General features: G+C 47.4%; 1 protein-coding gene across 1 annotated transcript in view; it reads right to left on the bottom strand.

Annotated features, from left to right (window-relative positions):
* Positions 1 to 22,529, bottom strand: part of HYDIN (HYDIN, axonemal central pair apparatus protein) — a 155,189-nt gene that overhangs the window by 109,483 nt on the left and 23,177 nt on the right. The window contains exons 7-8 of the mRNA XM_009330382.1: positions 10,213 to 10,414; positions 7,356 to 7,539 (exon numbers count right to left, since the gene is read on the bottom strand). Coding sequence (XP_009328657.1) covers positions 7,356 to 7,539; positions 10,213 to 10,414 — 386 coding nt within the window. The remainder of the gene's footprint in view (positions 1 to 7,355; positions 7,540 to 10,212; positions 10,415 to 22,529) is intronic.

The raw sequence follows: 22,529 nt of genomic DNA, 5'->3' as shown, positions 1-22,529 counted from the left end.
GCTCTGCTATGACGCCTGGAGCTTGCCTAAGCCGAGCCACTGAGAAAAAAAACACTCGGATGATAGATTTCCCTGGCTTGGCTAATTAGAGTCTAACAACTCACCAGTGCTCATCACCCAGCTGCTCGCTGTGTGTTTAACAGACTGAATTCAGTGGTCTCACCCTGGGCAGACCATCCCTGGGGCGGGGGGGGATGCACCAGGCAGCTGCTTACATTTGCTTCAAGCCCAACGGCTGTAGCTGAACACACATCTCAGCTCAGCGGTGTTCTGCGCTTCTCCTTAAAGGGTGCTGCATGGGATGAGATGCCCAGCGGTACCGTTTCATCTGCCAGCTGCTGTGATCCTCTGCCCAGAGAGCCGCAGAGACCCCTCGTTCAGTTCCCGCACGGCAAACGGTGCCTTGCCAACCTTACCAGCACCATCAGCTACGCAAACACTCGCTGCTACTATGCTGAGTGGTGGCGATGCTTGAGGTCTTCATCTTATAGCGGGGCATAAAGCAGCAGAAGCCTTAAAACCAAAACACAGGGGTGCAGTAAAAGGGAGGGGAGTTCAGCAACAAGTGGGAGTGAAAAGAGCCCAATTTCAGAACGGCCGCCCAGATGACTCCAAGGGAAAGTCTCCATTTGCTCCATAGAGCCCCACGTGCCAGACAGCAAACAGGGGAGAAGGTATTTGAACGAGACAGGACAGGACCATCGAGGCTGAGGGTGAAAACTGATGCCAGGATTTGACCGTAGTTCTGCAATCAGGCTTACGAGGGCTGTGCACAGCCGGATTACCAGGGGCACGCAGCTTAGAGTTTGTGCGGGCCGTCAGACAGATGATACCTACCATAAACTGAGCATCCGATTTGCTGGGACTGTGCGATTCCTTGCAAAACTTTGGGATCTATCCGAAAAAGCAGAGTGAGATTTTCATACCATGTCGTCATTCAATACATCACTGGCTGCTCTAAAGCGGAGTTCGTACGACCAAGAATGAGGTCTCATAGAGCCAAATCATTCCTGGGAAACTCAGAGAGCATCCCTCCTGCCACCGAGGCCAGAAAACAAACTCCTTTGAGCCTAGTGCAGCAGTATCAGTCTTTCAGGTCAGCTGTTTAACAAAGCGCTGTTTTGCTGCTCGCTTCTGCTGGATCACAGGCTGATGGCACTCACCGGTCTACTTTATGTGCCGCAATCAGATATATTGGCCCTGTGGACACTTCGGGACGGTTTGGTTATTACTCAGAGGCTGACAGAGGCAATGCATCTCCCGTTAATGGAAGCAAGTGTAATACAATTCATAAGCAAAAACGAAGCTAAGCAGGAAAGGAAGAAAGTTAAAGAGAACCATTGGCCTGATGAATATGTATCTGCTAACAACAATGCACTTTTCTAGCTGAGCGAGTTTAGCTGACTTTGGGATTCGATGAACTCCAAGGCCAGCACATCTGTGACAGACATCTAACCGACATGGTGATCTTACCGGCCTGTTTTGGAGCACAGTAACAGCAATATATCCCGGAGGCAGGGATAGGGACAGACTTGACAGGGCAGGGAACCTAGGAAGGCGGTGCAGAGCCAGAAGGCTGGGACAAGAGGGGGAAATGGTTCAGAAACAGCACACGTGCTTGATGCTCACGACAGCTCTGTCTTGCTACGAGCTGTACCCAAATCAGCTGTTCTGATCTGGTCACTGCCAGTTGAGCTTTGGGTGAACAGAACTAGGATGGCAAACTTACCTGTTCCCCCACTGAGCTCTGGCAGCCAGACAGACTGATGCTCTGCATGCCTGAGCCCCTAACGTGACTTGCACAGCAACGATCCCGACTGCAGCGGTGAATACGCACAGGGAGACATTGTGACTACAGCAGGGAGGAGGTAACAGAAAGAGAATTTCAAAAAGAAAATATTTCAGTAAATTCCACTTCCCCATTCTACAGCACACAGAAACTGAGGCACAACAAGGCTTTCAGCCACAGCAGAGTCCACGCAGGCTACTGCGGTACTTCCAATGCTCCTCTCAGGGCAGGGAAAACCTTCCAGGAGCTCCTCTGGCAGGGCAGCACCGTTAGCCCCAGTTTCTCCAAGGAAGTCCCAACATACAGAGGGAATAAGGGTTGAATCTTCAGGGCCTGAATGCCCTCAACTGTTCAAGAGAGATGTGGGAGTATTCACACTATATAAACTTCATATATCTAACTTGGATCATCTACAGGGAGCCTCAGGCTACAAAGCCTACATCCCCTTGAATGCAGAAGCTGAGCTGCCCAGGTTCTCCACCAACCCGGGACACCTGAGTTCCGTGTCAAAGGCAGGCAATGAGGATACCCCTCCTCCCCAGAGTAATGTAAAAACCCTTGATAGTCCTCACACCACACCAGTGGTGTCCTAGCCCCAGGAGTGCATGGCTACGTGCTATCTCATAGTCCAGAGAGCAGCCTCTGTACATGCCCTGGGCTCTCTGCAGACACTGAACTCGATACCAAGAGCTGCCCCTTGGAAGAATCCCTTCTGGTCTTTGCGGCTTTGGATTAACCTGGTTTGGGATAAGAATGCCCCCACTTATCCTGTTCTCAGGGGACACTACCTCTTGCCATGAAACTGCCTCGTGCAATATCAAGTCTGCTTCAACATCCTTTCTCTCTCTCCACCATGGGACCTGTCCCCACTCACCTCTTGTCCCCATGTAACCCCTGCCCCCAGTAGCCCATACGCATCTGTAATAGGCACCAGGTAGCTGGACCCTGGCAGAGCCAGCAGCAATACCCTGTCTCCCGACGGGTGCCAGGGCTTGCACCCAGCAGGATGTCTCAGATCAGCTCCTGGAGAGAAAACCGTGCCTGCCTTCATCTTTGCAGGAAAAATCTGGAAACTAGCTCACAAATGAAGGCAAGGCCCCGTCAGAGAGCTGGCTACCCCAGCCGGGACTCACTGTCCAAGGCTCCTTCTGCCCTCTGCTTACAGACAAGTGGGCAGAGAATGCAGGAGAGCAATATCAGGGCTTTGCAATCTGCTCTGGCTGCCTGCTGGTCTCAACGTGGGATATGAGACATTGCTGATGACACAGAAAACCCTAGTTGTCCTGGCCTCCTCCCATTCCTGCACCACTCTTGCTGTCAGAAGGGGAACCGGAGCTGGGTCAGTGCCTGCATGGCATTTGTAAGGCGCTAGAATTTGATCCTGGCCCAAGACAAGCCAAACTGAACATCAAAACGGTAAACTTCCACTGCACCAAAAAAATACAGCTTCAGCAAGAACCTGGGAGAACACCGCAAGTGTACATCTCCAAACAACGAGGGAGTAGAAATGAGTCCCTGCAGGCATTACTCAGAGTGGCTGGGTCCCTGGTGGGATGATTTGCTCAATACCGCCGAGATCACAGTGATTGCTGCAATGTTGCTGGGGTCTCTCTGTATACTGTACAATTAACCAGTGCGGGAGGGAGCCTGGAGCTTTGGGCCGATGTCATTTCTTCTTTTACAACCTAAAGAGATGAGGGTGCAGCACACAAACCCCCCTTGCCGGAGACTGATGTCTTGCCATGCTCCAGGAAACCACTCAGTGATGCACCAAGACCCTGACAAGGGACATATCTCCCTACATGTGAGGAGCTGCTGGATCCCAAGGCACCGTCAGATGAGACTCCTCTAAGGCACCAGAGGAAACAAGCCTACGGACTAGCAATAAAACCCATCCTTTTATAAGCATCAGCACAGCTCTCTAGAACAATCCTAATGCGGCATTATTACTGGAGCCTCGCACTCATATCCTCGCTCCCAAGAAAACCTGCACCAGCAGTTAATAGGCTCGGTCTCTTGAGCTCTTGATATGAAATCACCATTCTGCAGGATTCAATGTATTTGGGTGGAAACTTTTGGCAGTACGTCCACAGATAGCTTCCCTGTATTGTCAGCAAAGCTATAAGCCAGACCGTTTGACTCCAAAGGTGGAGGGCAAGAAGAAATAATCTGTTACACTTTATTCTACTATTCCATGACTAAAACAAATTCTGCAAAGACTTAACTATTCTGGGAAGTTTCTGTCATTTCTCCCTTCATTACTGCTGTACAACAGACTATAAAACTAGAAAATATTGTGAGTTATTTCTCCTGGGAAATTAAAATAGGCTGTTGAAGAAGTTCCTCACACTCCTGCTACCCCATGGGGAAAAAAGAACTGCTGGTTAAAAGGATATGCTTCATTACGCACCCTTGCAGGCTACTGCTACATGCGCATGAGCCTCGGGACACCTCTGGAGCCAGAGGTCTGCTTGGGCTAGCATGTTCTCTATAGGACGGCAGTTGAGTCCCAGCATGGAAAACTACTGTGGATGCTAACCAGGACAGAAATAAAGCTATGCAGCGCTGTGAACATAATATTGCAACACTTCTGGCTTAACGACAGCCTCAGACAGGCTGCAACTGGCCGGTGGCATGAAATATAGACGGTGGATGTATGATGGTGCAGCACAAAAACTCCAGCTGTTGTACCCTGGCTTTGCTACAGCATAGAGCAACATGACATGGGAGGGGATAGCACACCATGACTCGCAGCTACAGAAGTGATCTCTATGCAAGAGCCCAGCCGTAAAGACTTGCAGATCCTATTTTCCGCTCCCTCAGCCACTAAATAGTGAGAATCTGCTAGATCTCCACCGGCCTGAATAAGAAAACGCCGGTCTTGAAAAGCTGGGCACCACCAACTGTTGGCCAAATCCCCTACTTTGTTTTGCAGAGGGGGAAGGCGAACCATGGAAAGGAAATCACTGCTCAAAGCAGACAGAAAACCAAAGACAGAGCTGCCAACAGAAGTACCGAAATGACACCCAAAGTGCATCCTGCTAGTTCAGGGCACTTAGGAGAAAGGCAGTGCCAAAGCTAACATCTGCCTTTTTCCATAAATAACTGAACCCACAGCGAGCTGCGAGACGGACCGTAGCTCCCACTGGAGGTGGTGCCTTCTGCCAAAACCTGAAGCGCTCTGTAGTAACTTCTCATTTGGATGGGGACCAGCTTGGTTCCCCAGCTGAGGTGGAGATTCGCAGGAACAAACAACACTGTTACCTCCTGGCCCAGCCTCTAGATCAACAACAGTAGCTGCTTCATAACCTGGACATCCTGAAGACCACCTCCATCAGCTCAGAGTTAACACATGACACCGAGGAGTCACTATCAGGCAATAACAGGACAGTGATGACTTGTCAAGGTCAGTGCAATGGTAACAAATCCTTGTCCTCCCTTTCCTCTGGTTTCCATTTCCAAGGAGTCAGCTCCCACGTGTCTGCAATGTGACTTACAGCTAAGCTGTGGTGGGGAGGATGCAGCAAAAAGCAAGGACTTTGTCCTTTGGTAGCCACCTGGGCTTCTATCACAGCTGCTTCTGCTGACATATCATGTGTATTTGCAAAAATAAATTAAACCAAATTTGAGATGCGCTCGGAAAGTCAGAGTTGCATAACAGCTTGTTTCCCACAGGCTTGGATGGCTGCTCAAAATGTTCATGGTCACATGGTAATTCCAAAATCACTGCCTCCTCTTTTTTGTTATTATTTTCACCAGCGAGTTAACCCTACGCAGACTGAAGTGACCTGCTGCAGCTTCTACAGGCAGCAACATCTGAAAATACCGGCAGCTAACGGTCCACTGACACAGCAAAGCCTCTGCACAAACCCTGCAAAGCCACCCTGCCCAGAAAGCGTTTCCAAGACTACTATACCTCCATCAGCTTCCTGACCTCTGGAAGCAATTGCTTCCTCCAGTCACAAGGGTTTGAATATTTCTGTAGGGTGCTCTCGAACATCACGGGTGATAGGTAGGAAGACAGCAGCCACTTTTGGCCCGAAGGTCTGTGAAGGAGCAAGGTCCCAGCTTTGGGGTCCTCTCCAGCAGATTTACAAGGCAGCGCAAGAAGGGTCTCTGTCACAGCTAAAGGTTACGGGGCCATCACCAGAAAGAAGGATATGAAAGTCAGTGGCAGTGGATTTTTAGATTATACATTTCATAAAGAGGAGAAAATACTTACTATCGTTTGAGGTAGAGACACCCATATGTCGGGGGAGAAGACAGACGAGCAAAACTCTGAACGTGAAACTGATTGATCCATAAATAACAGAAATAATGGAAATGAAAAGATTGATAATGCTGGCCAAGACAGAAGGGGAGAGACTCGTGTAGTAGCCCACTTACATTCAGTCCTGGAGCAAACAGTGGAACGTTAACATAGCCGTTTAGGAAAGGTTTCCACTCAAGACTTGAGGCCAGGCTACACTTCATGTCTGTACATCATTACATGGAGTACCAGGACTCAGCACTGTGGGCAGCCAGAGTTCTGGACCTCACCTTAATGCACTTCAGGAGCTCAAGGGCGGGTTAAGCTTAGTTGTGGAGACATAGTCCGGCCGTAACGAAGCAGGGGCCCTGGCACACACTCCAAACTCAGCTCTAATGCACCGCAGGATGCTCTTAATGCTCAGCTGATCAGCTCCCACTCTCTACAATATTCCTACTGCTCTGACACAATCTCTTGGTCACACCATGCTGCTGTCAGGTACAGTGGTGTGAAACTGCAGTTGTGCTGACAGTGGTGGCTCTCAGCCTTACATGGGCTATAGGAGTAACCAAGAAGAGAACATGATCCCCTTCCTTGGGGAAAAAAAAAGAAATTACTAGTTTCACCTATTTTACAAAAAAGAAGAGACTGGGCTTATTCTAGGGTTTACTTGAAGATGAGAAGGGATTTTGCACTGCTCAGACAGCAGGCATTCTTTGTCTCAGAATCAGAGCTCTGGTTGATTGAAGGACATGGGGTTTTGCTTGTGTAACCAGAAAAGCAAAAAAATTCCTGTATCTATGTGCAATACAACTCAAAAAGCCCATTTAAACCTGCCAGTCTTGTGTCCAGGCTGACAGGTGACACTGGAAGGGAGATTCAGATGTGGTATAAGTCCAGGTTATACGAAGAGATTGGTATTTCCATGATTAAACTTGGGCTGAATTTGGCCTCCTTTCCACAGAGCACCATTTCATTCTTCGAGTCAATATGTGAACTGACAGTGCTCCAATATCCTTTGTTAACCCCCCCACAGTATGTGTAAGCTGTGCCCTTACATATAATAATCGACACCTCTGAACACTGTAAGGACACTTATTTATAGCCCTTGCAGTAGCTCAGCTTTAGGCAGGCTCTCGCTGCCTGTCAGGAGCCTGCAGTTCAGCAATGCTTTTTGCAACAAGCTCTCTCAGCCTCACTAGAAAGCTGATGTTTTCTCTCTTCACACATCAAGCCAGCTGCCGCCGGGATCTGCCAAGTGACCTCAATTCAGGAAGGAAGAGGAGGAGGAGGAGGTGGTTCTCAGCTATCACTTACCACAGGCTCAATGGTGAAGATATCATCAGAGAAAAGCATGGAGTCTCCTTGCACCTTTGCCCTCTGGTTCTGGAAGGTGCGGGAGAGAAGGGAAAGGCGTTCTCGGAGAGTGGGGTCCACCGTGCACTCCTTGAGAAAATAATCCGTCTCGTCCTCTTCCTGCCTCTGCAGCCTGCGACACAGCCTGCAGCCATGGGGAGAGACAAACCAAGCAGATAATTTAATATGGAACATATTTGCAGAGACTGTTGTTTAAGTGCAGGGGCAGCAGCGCGCTCGGGGAGGAACAGCAGCAGCAGCAGCTCGGCAAGGGGCTGACCCCGAGCCAAGGGGTCCCAGATAGATCAGATTATCACTTGTTCACTGGCATGGCAGGTAGTTTTACTCCATGCTTATAAGCTAAGAAGAGGTTTTCTGAAAGCTAGCGGCCCCTCAAGAGAGCGACCTGGCTCAAAGCCGTCGCCACAATTGATGGAGACCCCACCAACCACCTCAACTGGCTTTTCCTACCATAGAGCTGCTTGTGGAAGGCAGTTAAAGATCAAGGAGCACCCACTGTGGTGCTTCACTGGGAAGGGGAGAAGAAGCTGGGTTTCAGCTGCAGGTTACTAGCATCACTCTTTTTTCTTCCCTTTTGGACCTGCAGGGATAAGCAAACAATATCTGCTCTCTGTTCCCTATACTGCCTTCCGCCAGAGGATCCCAGAGCGCTTTAAAAGCAAACTAATGAGTTCAGGCATCACGTCACCTCAGTGAAGTTAATGGGTTTATATGCATGAAAACAGAGGCCCTGAGAGAGGAAGGGACTTTGTCTAGCATCACCCAATAAAGAAGTCAGGACCAGCACCTCTGAATCCAAACCCTTAAGCCTAACCTTGAACCCACCTTATCTTTTTCCTTTTTAGCCTTCTCTGCAGAGCTTTGACACAGTTAATCTCTCCTTTACTTGGTAGTTGTAGCAGAAATCATTCTAGTGTTTAAAGATCACAACCAAGAGACGAGAAGGGAGCACTGCTACAGAGCACTTGCTTCCTAGCTGGCATATTGCTGTCCCCCCTTCACACTCCAGTCCCCTGGCCATGAAGAACCAGCAGGTGACAACTCTGGGGGGATGAGTGGAAGGCTCTATATGCAGCAAACCGAGGCAATGTAGTATTAAACAGGACAGCAACCACCACCCAGCTGAATTCTAATACAGTTAGAAAGGAAATACAGTCATGGACGTTACTAGCTGCACACAGACAGAGCCTCGGGCAAATGCTGTCACCAGCACCAAAAATACTTGCTTTGGCTAGCTCTCCATGGAGCGCAATAGGAAATCTTTCTCCATGGCTGACCTACAATGCTGTGCAGTAGGGGGGCTTCCAGCCACTGAGACGAGCAACCCTCAACTCAACCTCCATCAACAGACAATAATTCCATTACATCCCAGAAAGTCCTGCAGGAGGGAGACAGAGCAAACCCCTGGACAGACCTTCTAACTATTCAGGTCTTTTTGGGTCACATCCCAGTGCAGGGTCCTGCAATTGCCTTCTCCCATGAAAAATTCCTCCCTGCTCCAAGACCTCAGAAGCTTCTCTGACAGCAGGACAGCGGCCTTGGAGCTATAACCATCCCTAAGATTGCAAGTAAGGAAGAACAAAACGTCCTGATCGGTGTCTAGGACACAAACTGGCACAAGATCAAATGTAATTGGAAAAAAATCAGGTTGAAGTCTGCTGTGGGGAAACCTGGTTGCTTCTGAGGGGAAAGAGGCTCACTCAGGGTCCAGTCTGAGACAGGCAGGTGGGAAGAGATGGTAAAGGAATGGTCCAGGGAAGTACCAAGAGAAGGTCATGAGATTTTCTTTTAACACACTGAGCTTGCACAGAAGTCACACACTGTGTAATTAAAAATAGAGAGCGGTGGAAAACTAGTTTTGGCCTTCAAGGCATTTCTGACCTAATTACATTGAACTTTATTTGCTCATAAGCCCTTAAAAAGTGCTCCAGTTTAAGGCAGTTTCCTGATCAGCTATGGGTTCGGACTAACTACTATATACCTACATCCATCCAAGTCTGAAAAGTCATACAAGGATTCCCTAAGTCACCTAAGCTTTTAGGTGTAATTTCCAATTCACCCCCTCTGGGCTCTAAGTGCTGCTGCCTGAAACGGGAATTTCAAAGCTTCACCAAAGACACCCTTTGAAGATCCTGCCCCATCTCTCACCACCATGAAGACACGGGATGCCGAAGCCCAAACGCACCTCCAGGTCCTGTGCTGCCCTACCTTCCCTGCAGAACCCTCCACCTCCAAACTCTCCCCAGCCTCTAAGGAACGGCAGAAATACCTCGTTGTGCTGGAAACCAGGACAGTGCAAGGCAATTCAACACCCTACAGCAGGGTGGCCTCAACTTTCTGGGCCGATGAAGCGCTCTACCCTGCACATTGCTGGAAGAGGAGCCCGCCATCTTATCAAAGCTGGAGTGGAAGAAACTGGAGTGACTACCATAATAGTTACATTACCTGCATTAAGTCCCAGGTGACGAGTGCTGACACTTTCCTCAGCCTCATGGACCCTGTGTAGCCCAGGGATCTCTGGACCTCAGTGGTTTGTGCTCCCACAAAACACGAATTTGCTATCCAGTCATTGCAATCGACCTTTCCTCCCCAGAACATCATCCTCAGCTGGAGTATGGGTGGAACTGGAATGGGAAGTGCTGAGCTCCATTACCCTGAAGCTCAGTGACACATGCCCTGACACTGTGGATGGTTTACTTGTCCTAAAGCATTCAAAAGCACCAAGATCCCTCTGAGGCCATACGTTAGTTTCACTCTTGGACAGTGTATCTTACTGAAATGAATCTTTCAAACAAACCTCAGCTTCTGCTGATCCTCCTCCTCCTGAGTAACAAAAGCCTTCCACTGGTAGTGGGCTATGATTTCACTCCGATTGTGGATGACCACAGATCTGTGGTTGGACAGCGTGAGGTAAGTCTTCTCAACTGTCAAGGAGTTCCTGTCTAGCCTGATGTTGACATCTACAGCTGCTCCATAAAGGCTTGTGTGAATATCTTCACCTGGAACAAAGCAAAGGGGAGTCTTTGCTCAGCTCACTTGCTGATGGAAGTGCAAGGAACAGAGCAAACCACAGGTAACAGAAGAAAGTGTTACAGCTTTTAGCTGTATTAGCAGTTCCACGGATCAGCACATTTATCACACCCCGATAGCTGTGTGTGTACAGCATGAGGATGTCCTGGACATCACCTTAAGCACCTTATTTCTGGGTGTGTTTGTAGAGCTTCATCCCCAAGGTGACAGTATTTACAGTGAGGTTTTTCAGATGTGCCCAGGTGGCCTTTGGGTTGCCATCCCGCTCAGGTCAAAGGGAATTCTGCATCGAAGTCATTCAGGCGACTCTGAGGAGTCCCACCTCAGTCACCGCTTGCCCAGGGTCTCCTGCAGGCACACCACCAGTGTTGTGTCTCTCCTGATCCCTTGCTGCTGACAAGCAAAGATGCCAGGGGGCATGCGGGCAGAAAAGGAAGGTTCAGAGGAACAAGTGAAGTGACAGCCCATGGCAGGATGGGATGCAGAAAAGAACTTCACTGTGTTGTAGAAGCAGTGCCCTCACGTGCTGGGGGGTTGTGAAGACAAGTCAAAATGAGACTGGTGGGGCATGGCCCACCCCAACCTGCCTACTATAGTCCTGCAAGCCCATTTCTTCAGCCTGCATCCTGTTGCCTATGCCTGAGCGTGCAAGTCTACACTGAGTATTCCCAAGCTATTCAACTACCAGAGCGAGGACATCTTTGCTTTCCACCTCAGACCGAGCTGAAGAGGAGAGAGTCCCTGGCTATGCACATCAACTGATTAACGATTGGAGTCTTGCTGGAGTACCTGCCAGCATTGCACCCTCCAGAACAGACTCCCACCAAAGGCTCCCTCATTTCCAGAGCTTTCAAACCTTCATTCTTCCCAACCAAGTAACTCCTGGGAGTCAACTGAGCTCAAACTTCAGTACCAAGCCCACTCTTCCTGTTGTGGGCGAGTGTTTCCCAGGTGAGATGCAAACAGCGAACGTCAGACATGCTCTCTAGAAACGGCGTTTCTATGGAGTGGCGCTTAAAGCCTCAGAGCCAGCCCCAACCGACAAGTGCAGCAACCCGGCCATATCCTGGAGAGCATCCCTCTGTAAAGGCAGAGCCTTCTCCTCACTGCACAGGTTACAGCAAGGCAGCCAGTGGATGGACCTGCCTCTAAAAGGCTACCATGCAACAACACAACTAGAGAGCTGGATGTGTGCTGAATGGACTCCTGAAATCCTAAGCCAGGCAACACAGCAGAATCACATTCGTTCTGGGAAGGGGGCTGGGGAATGAAGGAAGACTCACCCTTAAAACAGTAGATCTCTACAGTCATTCATCCATCTCCACACACGGAGAATTCAGCCTTTATGCCTGTATAACCCTCAATTTCTTTGCTCTTAAGGGAGTCTGGAGGGGTAGGGATTTGTGGCCAGAGATGAGTTAGACTGTGAGAAAAACAGCAATGTTTCCAATGACTGGACAATCTCCTTCTTATAATGGACAATTGAGCATATAAAAATAATTGAAGTTCAGAAGAGTTACAGAGGCGGGTACGCTTTATAAGCATTACCTTTCCCCTCCACTGAATCCTCGGCATACATTGGCAAGCAGAGGAGCCAGGACCCAAGAAATGGGAAACATGCACAGCGCTTCGAGCGTGCACAACTCGGGTTTATGGAAACACGAGCTAATGCTCTACAATGATCAAGGCGACAAACTAGTACAAAATAAACACCATGAAAGCTATCATCATCTCACTGTCAAAACCCATGGCCACGTGGGTCTTAAAATATTGGGTATAGTTCTGATCTCAAAAACCAAGCTGAAGCATTTGAAATTAAACAGAGAAGGGCAGAAAATACAATTAAAAGTATGGAGCAGCTTCTATATGAAGACTGAATAGGATTCCTCAACCTAGTAATCATATGGGAGATAAATGGGAGAGGTTTGTAAAAGCATGAATGGCCTGGGAAATGCAAATAAGGAAAAATTTGTCATGATTTGTCATAAAACAGGAACCCGAGGGCCTGAAATAATGTTATTAGTCAGAAATTACACAAAAGTAATAGTACTTTTCCAGGGAATATTCCTTCCTTTGGAACATGCTGCCACAGGAGGTTGTAGAGGCTGACAGCTATAAATCCAGAGAGCAACTGGACAAATTCTTGGAAGATAAAAACCATCAGAAGCTATTAAACAACAACGAGAATAAAGTCTCCACCACAGAAAACTGCTAACTGCAGAGCCCACGGGGGAGAAAAAGCATATGCACTGCCCGTTTGTACACGCTTTGCTAAACATCCCCTATTGCTGCTCTCCTGGACAGGAGCTGGGGACACAGCCACCCTTATGCTCCTGGCTGCAAGCACCGAGGACTCCTTTGAAGGCTGGAGGGTTTGCCAGAGCACCTTCTACCACAACGAGAAGTATTTGGCATCGTGCTAAATATACAAACCCAGAAATCGCTCAGTACAGTAGAGCATGCACAGATGCCAGCGAGTCAGGAGGAAGCCGCAGATCTGTCTGCCAGGCAGATGAACTGACACGGAGAGCAGAGCTGTCAGGGTTGGCCAAGGGCAGCTGCAGACTTCATGTCTTGGGTGCCAAATTAGATGTGACATTTCATTTAAGACTCTTGGGTTGTTTAATATGTAAGTTTAAAAAGAATAAATCTCTGTGCTGTAACAGCGATGTAGCATTAGGCATTGCTCTTGATGGGCTAATGTCCATGGCGTGTAGTTTGGGGTGCTTTGCTGCCATGAAAGCACGTTTACTGACTTTAGATGTATCTGCCCTATCATTATTTACACAACACGATCTTATTACAGGCTGTCAATTCTCTCATTCGTACATGCTTTTGATACATTTCCTACATATGGCAGGACACAGCTTTCACTCTGCAACCCGAATGAAGCAATGCCTGAACTTGAAATTAAAAGCTAGACTAAAAGCTAGCTTTTTTTTTTTTTTTAATACAGCAGTAGAGCAGATGCTTTGGGTTGTGCGCTCCTGAACGATGCTCTTTGACACAGCAGAAACACTGCTGTGTTTTATTCCAGCATCCATCTGCATGACTATGGACACAGGTATCTTGGCACATCATAACTTTTCACTATCTTGAAGAAATCTAGCATGGGGTCATCCTCTGTGGGGCCTGTTGTGCAGGAAAAAAAAGAGAAAGAGGGAATTTACAGAAGAGCTAAAACATCTTTCTGAATTCTAGCACTACATGATCATCCTGGTGCGAGAGGCAATAGTTTTCAGAGCAGTACAAATTGTTCTTAACTAGAAAGACAAATTTTATTTAGCCTGAAAGTATAGCTCAATGAACGGATGAGCAAACCCTTGAGCAAGATTTCAAAACAAATTTCAGGTTTTATGAAGAATGCTTTCCTAGTATTCACCAGCTAGTGCTTTCCTTCATTGATTACTGCTCTAAATATTAGGAAGCTGGCAGGCAGATTGATTAGACTGAATAGAAACAAAACAGCACCCTGCTGCACCTCGTCTTCACTGAGACATATTCTTCCTTTATCCCTGTCACTCCCTCTTTGCTGAATTTGGATTTTAAATCTTTTTAGGAGCGCATGACAGTCAAATTTGGAGTATTTGAGTAGCATGGAAAGCAAGTTTAATTTCATTTGTCGGAAGACTATGCCTTGCTCTCATCTCTTCTATGAACGCAGCTGAAGAGAGACAGGTCCTGCTGCTTTTTCACTGAAAATACAAGCAAGCAATGAAAGTAGAGCTCTTCACTCAAAAGGGTGTTATTGTACCTCCATTCCAATCTGCGATAAGTAATTCTTTTGCTCCTGCTATATCACAGCCAACTGCCTCACCGCTGCCGGCATATTCTTGTTTTTCAAACAGCATGCAAAGGACTGCTATTACCACTTCACCACCGGAGAAGCGAGTCACTTCACCAGGCTAAGTGATCTCTGGAAAGCTAGAGAAGTCACCTACAGCTGGATCCAGCCCTCCCCACCATATGCTTTTTGCTGCGTCTCCCGCAGAGCTACCGCTAGATCAGAGTCAGGAGCATTGCCCTGAGCTGTTTGGCTGTCAGGAAGCTCGTGGCATCACCTACGAGGTGCACTGGTCTCCGCCGGCCTGAGAAAGGCCATCTGTCAGCCCCCACGCTTGTATTTCCAGCACTAGAGCAAAACGCAGAGCAGCGACAGTCATTTTTAAGTGTTTCTCCGAGGCAATGTTCACAAGCTACCTTCAGACACTTAAATCATCGTGTTATTTACTCCAGCCCTAAGAGCGGCTTGTTTATAAACCTCACCACTAAATAACTGCTGCTAACACAGGTGTTTCTAAAGAATCATTCCCAGGCTACAACAAAGCTCAGAGCATCCTAATCATTACTGTTGCCACTGATACTGCTGTTAATGGCCAGAAGTCCCTGGCATGGCCCAGGCCTCAGCAAAGCACCCACTGAGCCCATGCAGCACACCGCAAGAAGAGGGTCTCTACCCCAAAGACATTGCAAGGAACCGTAAGACAACAGATGGGGACGAACAGGGAGGTGGAAAGCAATGACCAGCCAGCAGTGGTCTACGGGACAGGTTGCAGGCTCTTCAGATGGCTCTCTTGCACATTAAAAGTCATCTCATTGTCAATCAAATCGGCTCCTCGTTGTGCATCCATCTGTAATGGAGCACCCAAAGTATTCCCCATTACCTTCTCTGCACCGTGCTTAGGAAGATCTGTTTGCCTTGTTATAGGATGAAATACTCCGGCACAGGAATATCTGGGAGCCAGCACGGAGGCTTTGTTCTGCCCAGCGTGAAGGAGCCTCGCAGAATGTATTGAAAAGGACAATGAAACCGTCGGATGATGAAAGACAGTGCTGCCGCGTATCCAGGATGCCGCGGGCTATTTTTAATCATTATTGCTACTACAGTAATGATACACTGGGGTACCTGACTGGCTGAAACATTGCTTTTGGCCCACGGGGAAAACAGTGCAGGAACTTTCATTCTGATTGACTGGCAAAGACATGCCCAATATATCACTTAATAAATCAATCACCCTTCAAGCTGCTCTTCTGCTTCTCGGCAGATGCTGATTGATCCACAAGGAAAGGAAGCTAGTGAACGGTCAGTTCTGCCCTGAAACGCATCCAGAGTTAATGACACTTAAGAACATATTAGTGATTTCCACTGATGATAGAGTAGACAAGCTGCGGTCAAGGATGACCTGCAAAGAGATGAAAACCATATTCTTCCAGAAATCTTTCATGTGCTAAAAATGGGATATGCGGCGTCACATGGAAGTCTTGTTCTGTGCATACCTGGGGATGAACAAAGAACAGCCAAAAGGAGATTTTTAACTTCCAAACAACCCTCCTAGCACACAGACCCTGGTCTGCGCTCATGCAGTCAACGCCGTGGGTTGCTTTAGCAGGGTTTTGTTTTTTGTTTTTGTTTTTTTTGGGTTTTTTTTTGTTTTGTGGTTTTTTTTTTTTTAGGAGGGGCGTTACATAATTGCAGAGCTATAAAGCTGTGCAAAAAACCCTCGAGTACGAATGAAGCACAAACTTAATTCCCCTTCATCTACCCTCAAAGTGATGGACCATCTGTCTTGAAACACAAGGCCCTGGAGGGGGGGGCAAAGGCCATACTCTGTTTACAAGAAGTAGAACAACCTTATCTAAAACAGTATTAAAAAAAAAATCATTATTGCAAGCAGTTCTAGAAAAGGGGAACAACGACAGGAAACAGTTGTTACCTATTAGCTGTTTTGACACAAATGAACACGTTGGAGATCAATTAGACTCACTCAATCTAATTGATTTGGACTATAAAAGCCTATAACCAATCAGTTGTATAAAGTGTTAGTTACCAATCCTCGGCCTGTTGCAGCGCTGCTACTGTTAATATGCAAAGCCAACATACAATTGCACAAACTCCTATTTACACCTTTTTTGCCTACAATATATGCCTCCCTCCACTCACTCTGAAGCAGACACAGGAGGACATAAAAGTCAGAAACCAGCCACGCTGCTGGGAATTCTCACACACGAAGGAAGAAAAGCACAACCTGCATTCACCACCTGCGACAAGCACGAAGCAAAATCCCTTCGCAAAGTTTTTAAACGCCTTACAGTCCAAGGAAAAGCTAGAGAAACCTCTTATAATAGCTACAGCATCAGAGTCTGGCTTACATGTTAGGTTAACGTGGGAAACAAGATCCTCTTTATAAACTCGCTGAATAAAATAAGTTTCTAACCACCTGCCAGCACTAAGCACAAACTAAAAAAATGGCATCAGTTAGTGCACTACAGGGAAGCTTTGGAGTCAAATAGGCTGCTGATTAGGAAGCGGAAGATTTCCCCAACTCTTTGCACTTCTAAGAAGCTACTATAAATCTGTCTGGTGTTGAAGGAATGGAGAATTGCATTAAGATGAACTACAGACTTGAATAGCAATGGCACGCAGCAGCGGTCATCAGAAGCTCAGGGTCTGTTGCCATGAATTTAGCTCAATAGTAACTTAACACCACTCACGGCAACACCAGAGCCCCTGTAACACTCGCACAGGACTGAGGTTAAAACCAGAAAATGGTTTTGGTATTCCCACCCTGGTATCCTGCACAACACAGGGATGACTCAGATAAATACCTAACGAAGCAGCGAGTTTGCTCGGGCAAGTATTGAGCCTCCTCCATTCTGGCTGAAGCCAGTACAAATTGAGAGCACTCAGCAACTTGTTTGAGTGATCTCAGGAATGTAAAATGCAACACAACAAGGGCTAAACCTCAGTTAAACCCTGCTGCCTATCCACATCCATCACTGGATTTACAAAGAAGAAGGAAGAGAAAAGAAAAGGCTTGATCTAGAGACTAAATCAATAGGATTTTCATTTCATTTTCAAACAAGTTCCTGGAAGCCATTGATTGCAATGCCAGCCTCGCAAGACAGATGACAAGACCATTGGTAGAAAGGGGGTTCTTAAAGGAAAGAGAACAGCGCTATGCAATGGTGGTTGTGTTCTCCAAAGTCTACACAAAAACGCAGATTAATATCACAGCAAGGCAGTGCTTTTCTCAGATGCTTTATCTTTGTGGGCAACTGAGATATTCAGAAGTGCTGGCACATCCATCCTACAATCACTTGTTCAGCCTCAAACAGCAATAAATCACCAGGGCTGGGATTTAATGGGCTTCCTGCATGCACACAGTCATCACTAACACACCACCAAGCCCTTGCATGGGTGGCCTCATTTACGGAAGTAAGCCAATTCAGCTAAACCCAGCATCAATTTTACCTGAAGAATGGGATTCAGCATCCCGACACCTTCACATTCCCAGCCGGCAACCCCGTGCTGATCCACGCAAGGGCTGAACGGTCACTAACACAGTTGACAATTCCCCCCGACCCACTTGCAATGCGATGTAGGCTCTACTGCAGTTCATCATCAGTGCGGCCAAGACGCACAGGCTTTGCTTCCCCTGCTGCCAGTCAAGCACACCCAGTCCTGTAGTTACCCATCATCTTCACCAAACCCAAATGGCTCTAATACATCACGTCAAACTCGCTGTCATTCCATGGGTGACTAAAGAGCTCCACGTCAGCTCCCTAATTAGTCGTTTTTAAATATGCCTTAATTTTTCCAGTGATCTCATGTCTCATCTTCCCCATTTGAGATTAAACGTCAGTGTTTTCTCAAGCTGGCAGTTATCACTCTTGGCTCCAGAGGCTTCTGCTGCTGCAGACCAAGAAGGACAGAGGCATCTCAGGGCAGTGGATCAGGGCATCCTATGTAGGGTAGAAGACCTAGATCCACCTCTGATACCCCCTTGTAACCCTGAGCGTTGCTGCCACACTAAGAACAATTCCCATTCAGTTCTTTGATATCTACCCAGGAAATTTTTTAATTGTTATTTTTGCTTCTTACATTGCCCCAAGGAAATCACATCTATCCTACAAGCATTCGTGCTGGCTCAAAGGAAGGGGAAGATCACAGATCTGCTAAGCCCGCTCGCTCCAGACACCAGTCTGGCTAGCAGCCATAGAGGCAGTTCACACAGGCAAATACTGGTCAACCCAAACCAGACGTCATGACAGCTCTCCGGTGCTCCTAGTGTGCTGCACTGGAGAAACATATTTAGCTGCTCTCTTCTCCCGTACAGGAATAGCCTGGATTTGGCAGAGAGCAAGTTTTGCTCCCCAGGGCTCAGGAGGGGAGACGTTACTTCATCCACTTCCTATGGGGACAGTAACTAACCCAGTGCAGGAAAGCTCAATCTGATTGACAACTACGGAGCTGGAGGCAGACGCTGCCACATCTTCTACCTGCCCTTGAAGTAATTAATCAAGGAGCTGAGGCTGAGCTCTCCCTTCCTTGCCCTGGGTGTGCAGAGCCACAAAGAGTGCTCTGAGCCTGGGTCTGTGATCCACAGCAAACAAGCTGATATTTCCTTTAGGAGAGCTCCTGCTCAGGAACTGTCAGCCCTCCCGTAAGTTGTGTAGGAAGTCAAGGGAAAACAGGGTATTAATCTACCAAATACCCAGATGGTTCTTCAGCAGGCTTTTAGCACAAGGCTGGAGCCTTCCAGTGGGACTAAAACCACTGAGAACTAATCCTGAGCCACATGTTACCTCTTTTTCTGGGAAAGCTGCTTTCTGGGGCTCTGCACCAACGGGAGACAGGACAGTAATGAATTAGACATTCCTGCCTAAGGGCTGGCTCTTCTTGGATATGCCATCTCCTAAAACTCACATACAAGTACTGGCTCTGATCCCTCCCCTCAAAGAGGGTGAGATCCTGCCCCCAGGCTTTTGCTTCTGCATTACAGCCTCACAGAGCCACCAAAGGAAGATGACCTGCGTAATTACTCTTATTACTGACAGCAATAAAAGCATCTCAATATATAGTGTCTGTCAGCCACGCACAAGCTCACTGAGGCTTCGCTAATTACTGAAGTTTCCTGTGCTGACAAAGGGATCCCAAGGGATGCAGCAACTGATGGGAAAAAACCTGTACAGAGAACTTTCAGCGCTGCACAACAGATCTCCTAGACTACAAACATGTAGCACCTTGCCACAGGGTCCCATGGGCACTGCAGGCACCCACATACAAGCACAGAATCTGGTCTTACACCCTGAAGACCACCCATCATACCATAGTAGGTACTTCTTGGAGACAGGAGCCTAACGAGAGTCAGGATTTAGGGAGCTCTGAGCAGAGAAGTGATTCTCCTTCCACAATCCCCAGCATCTCTCCAGCACCTCCCGTCTCCGGTAGCCTCCTTTACTTGCATGGAGCATCTGCTGTAGATGTTATTGTTTCTGGGTGCTATGGGACTGATGAGTTTGTTTTGCACCTCCGGCACAACTCTGGGAAGCTGTCCCACATCTCCTTAGCCGTGTGTCCCTGAGTAAAGCTCACCCTCCCACGCCAAGCTTGTGCTATACTGTCGGCTTGCAGAGAACATTATGACTGCAGCTGATGTACAAACAGCAGCACTCAGGGCAACCAGCCTGGGCATCTCACTTGAGAATTGCTTGAGAGCTAAAAGAATATCTAAGCTTTATGAATATTGACCTGGTTCAAACTAGACTTAACTCCATAAATTTATTTTCCCACATCCACATGGGGTGGGCTAAAAGTCACCTGCAAAGGGCCAAGCCACCAACCAGACCTTCAATTAGTCCTGAGTGCAGAACCCTTTCCAAACCAGTATGTGTGCTTGGCATGCAGGCTTCAGAAACCCCTTCTGATACCATCATCTCACGTTAAGGTGATGAACAGGGATGATGAGTAGCCCAGAACATCCCAAGTCACCTTCATTTCAGGATGGGCTGGGATTTTTCACACCCAGACACAGGTGCACGGGGCGAAATGGAGGCGTTTGGACATGCAAAGCGCTGAAGGTCAAATTTTCATTGTGATTTTAGCAGCAAAGACATTTTCTTCACACTCATCTGTAAAGTTTGTAGCAACAGGACTACCAATATATGTACTGTCTATCCAGGGGACAGTACCTACATTCCTAGCCAGGCCAGTCTAAAGGATGCACAATTTAAAATCAACCAATTAATAGGCAAAGGGAAAATTGTGACTTATTCACATTGAATAGCTCCATGTTTGCTTAAGCAATGCTAGGGACAGATTTGACCCAACTTCAGCAAAAATTAAACCAATGCAACATGCACCTGATCCTGTGTAAGTCACACGAACAACAGCGTGATTTATTGAGAACTACTGCCACTTGTGAGCTGAGCAAGTCAATACAGATCCACAGCAAAGCAAGGAAAATGCCTCCCAACATCCTAAACTGCTATTTTGCTCTTAGCTCTTCTGTTTCATAATAAACAGTCTGTTGGTGGCTCTGAAAGAGCAACACAGCTGCTTTTTGTATGCAAGTCACAGGGAGTCTGACTTAGTGCAGGACAAATTAGCCAGGGCTTGCCAGGCGAGGTTGGGTAATATTGTCTGGTGCTCTGCACTACACCTGCAATAAACAGCTTTTAAGACTGATTGATTAAATGTTTTGGTTTCACTTTAGCAATTAATCTCAGCAGCCTTTTACTTATTTGTATGCTTCAAAGCTAGAGAGATAACCCCTTAATGATTCCCTTGCTCTCCTTCTCAATCCATGGTTTATTTAAAAATAACTGCAGTGTTGCACTGACAGGCAGGAATGAATCCTGGGTTCATCTCCCAGGTAGCTGCACATGTTCCTAAGAGGTCGTCCATCTCGGAGCCAGCAGATAGTTTGATCCCTGTGGTCTATCCATGCAAATCGTTTTTGCAAAGATTAACCATGGAGGAACCAGGTGTTTCAGTCCCGTAAGAACAAGACTCAGGTTTTCAAAGCAAGCCATGAAGATCCCGGCCCTGATTCATCTCTTGGTCTTTTCATTCACATAGGATAAACCCCACAGCCCCAACCTCTAGTGTAGTTACCCCTGATTTACCCCAGGGAAAGATCTAGCCCTCTGAATTTTATCCTATAGATTCTTCATATGCATACAAGTGAGGCACTTTTTGGGCTCTCTACCTGGAATTTCACTGTTTCTTTCAAGAACCAGCGTGCTCCAAACCCATGAGCTTCTCTGAGTGAGCATGAACCATTCCCTGCGAATACGTCATTAACTGTCAAATATTAAACAAAGCTGTGATAACTCATAAGGCTACAAAGAGCATCTGGAAGATGTAGGAGCATTTTTACAACTTCTGCGAACTCAAGGCAACTAAAACATTCGTTGCTGGGCTCAAGTCTCACAGTAGCACCTAGATTAGGACATCGTGCTTCCCAGGACTGAAGTTCAGTAATAGGGACAAAACAAACCTCTCTTTCACGCAAGAGAAAATACACACCAAATGCATTCATGCAACTGTCTCGTTCAGCATCACAAGATACCTCTGCTGAACTCTGCTGATCCAAGGCTGACAGAAGCATTTGAACGTCGCACCTTTTTCTTGAGTTTTTCCCACTTACTCTTAAAGCGACTTATAAAGTTGACGGTATTTCTGTGGCCTGACCTTGGTTTCTCATACCCTACTACAAATTTTACACCTATCTCGGGAGGCAGCGAGCACTTCCTGCCAAACCCCAAGAGCCCTCAAGTCCTGGCTACTTGAGTCCTGATGTTGTGAAGCGTGGGATGTAGATGGGTAGAGGGCAACACAGAAAAAAGGGTCTGTGGCAAGACAATGGAGAAGCACATATGGGACAGAGGTGCGTAAGAGGCAGTGAGCGTTGGAGAGAGTCTGATAGAGACATGCATTTCCCATGTTACACTTCAAACATAGCATGGTCTAGGAATAAGACTTCACACATGCATACACACAGTGGAGAATCAGTATTTCTCCTCCTCCCTCTCAGCAACTCCCAGCAAAACAGGATTCCAAAATCTCATTCCTCTTTGATAGGATCTACTTCAACAATCCCCTAATCACCAACTATTTTTCACTTTTGAGGTAAAGCTGGGACAGGGGAGGTACACCTGGAGGGGGAATTAAGGTGGCTGGGACAATAGGGAATGATGGTAGATGACTGTCACGGGGGGTGCTGGCTGGAGACCACCTTTCTGACACCAGGGTCCTCCAGGGATGGACCAGCACACAGGACAGACAACAAGGACAGATTC

This window comes from Pygoscelis adeliae, unplaced genomic scaffold, assembly GCF_000699105.1.
Source record: "Pygoscelis adeliae isolate BGI_AS28 unplaced genomic scaffold, ASM69910v1 Scaffold458, whole genome shotgun sequence".
Taxonomy (NCBI): Eukaryota; Metazoa; Chordata; class Aves; order Sphenisciformes; family Spheniscidae; genus Pygoscelis; species Pygoscelis adeliae.
This window is presented reverse-complemented; position numbering and strand designations above follow the sequence as displayed.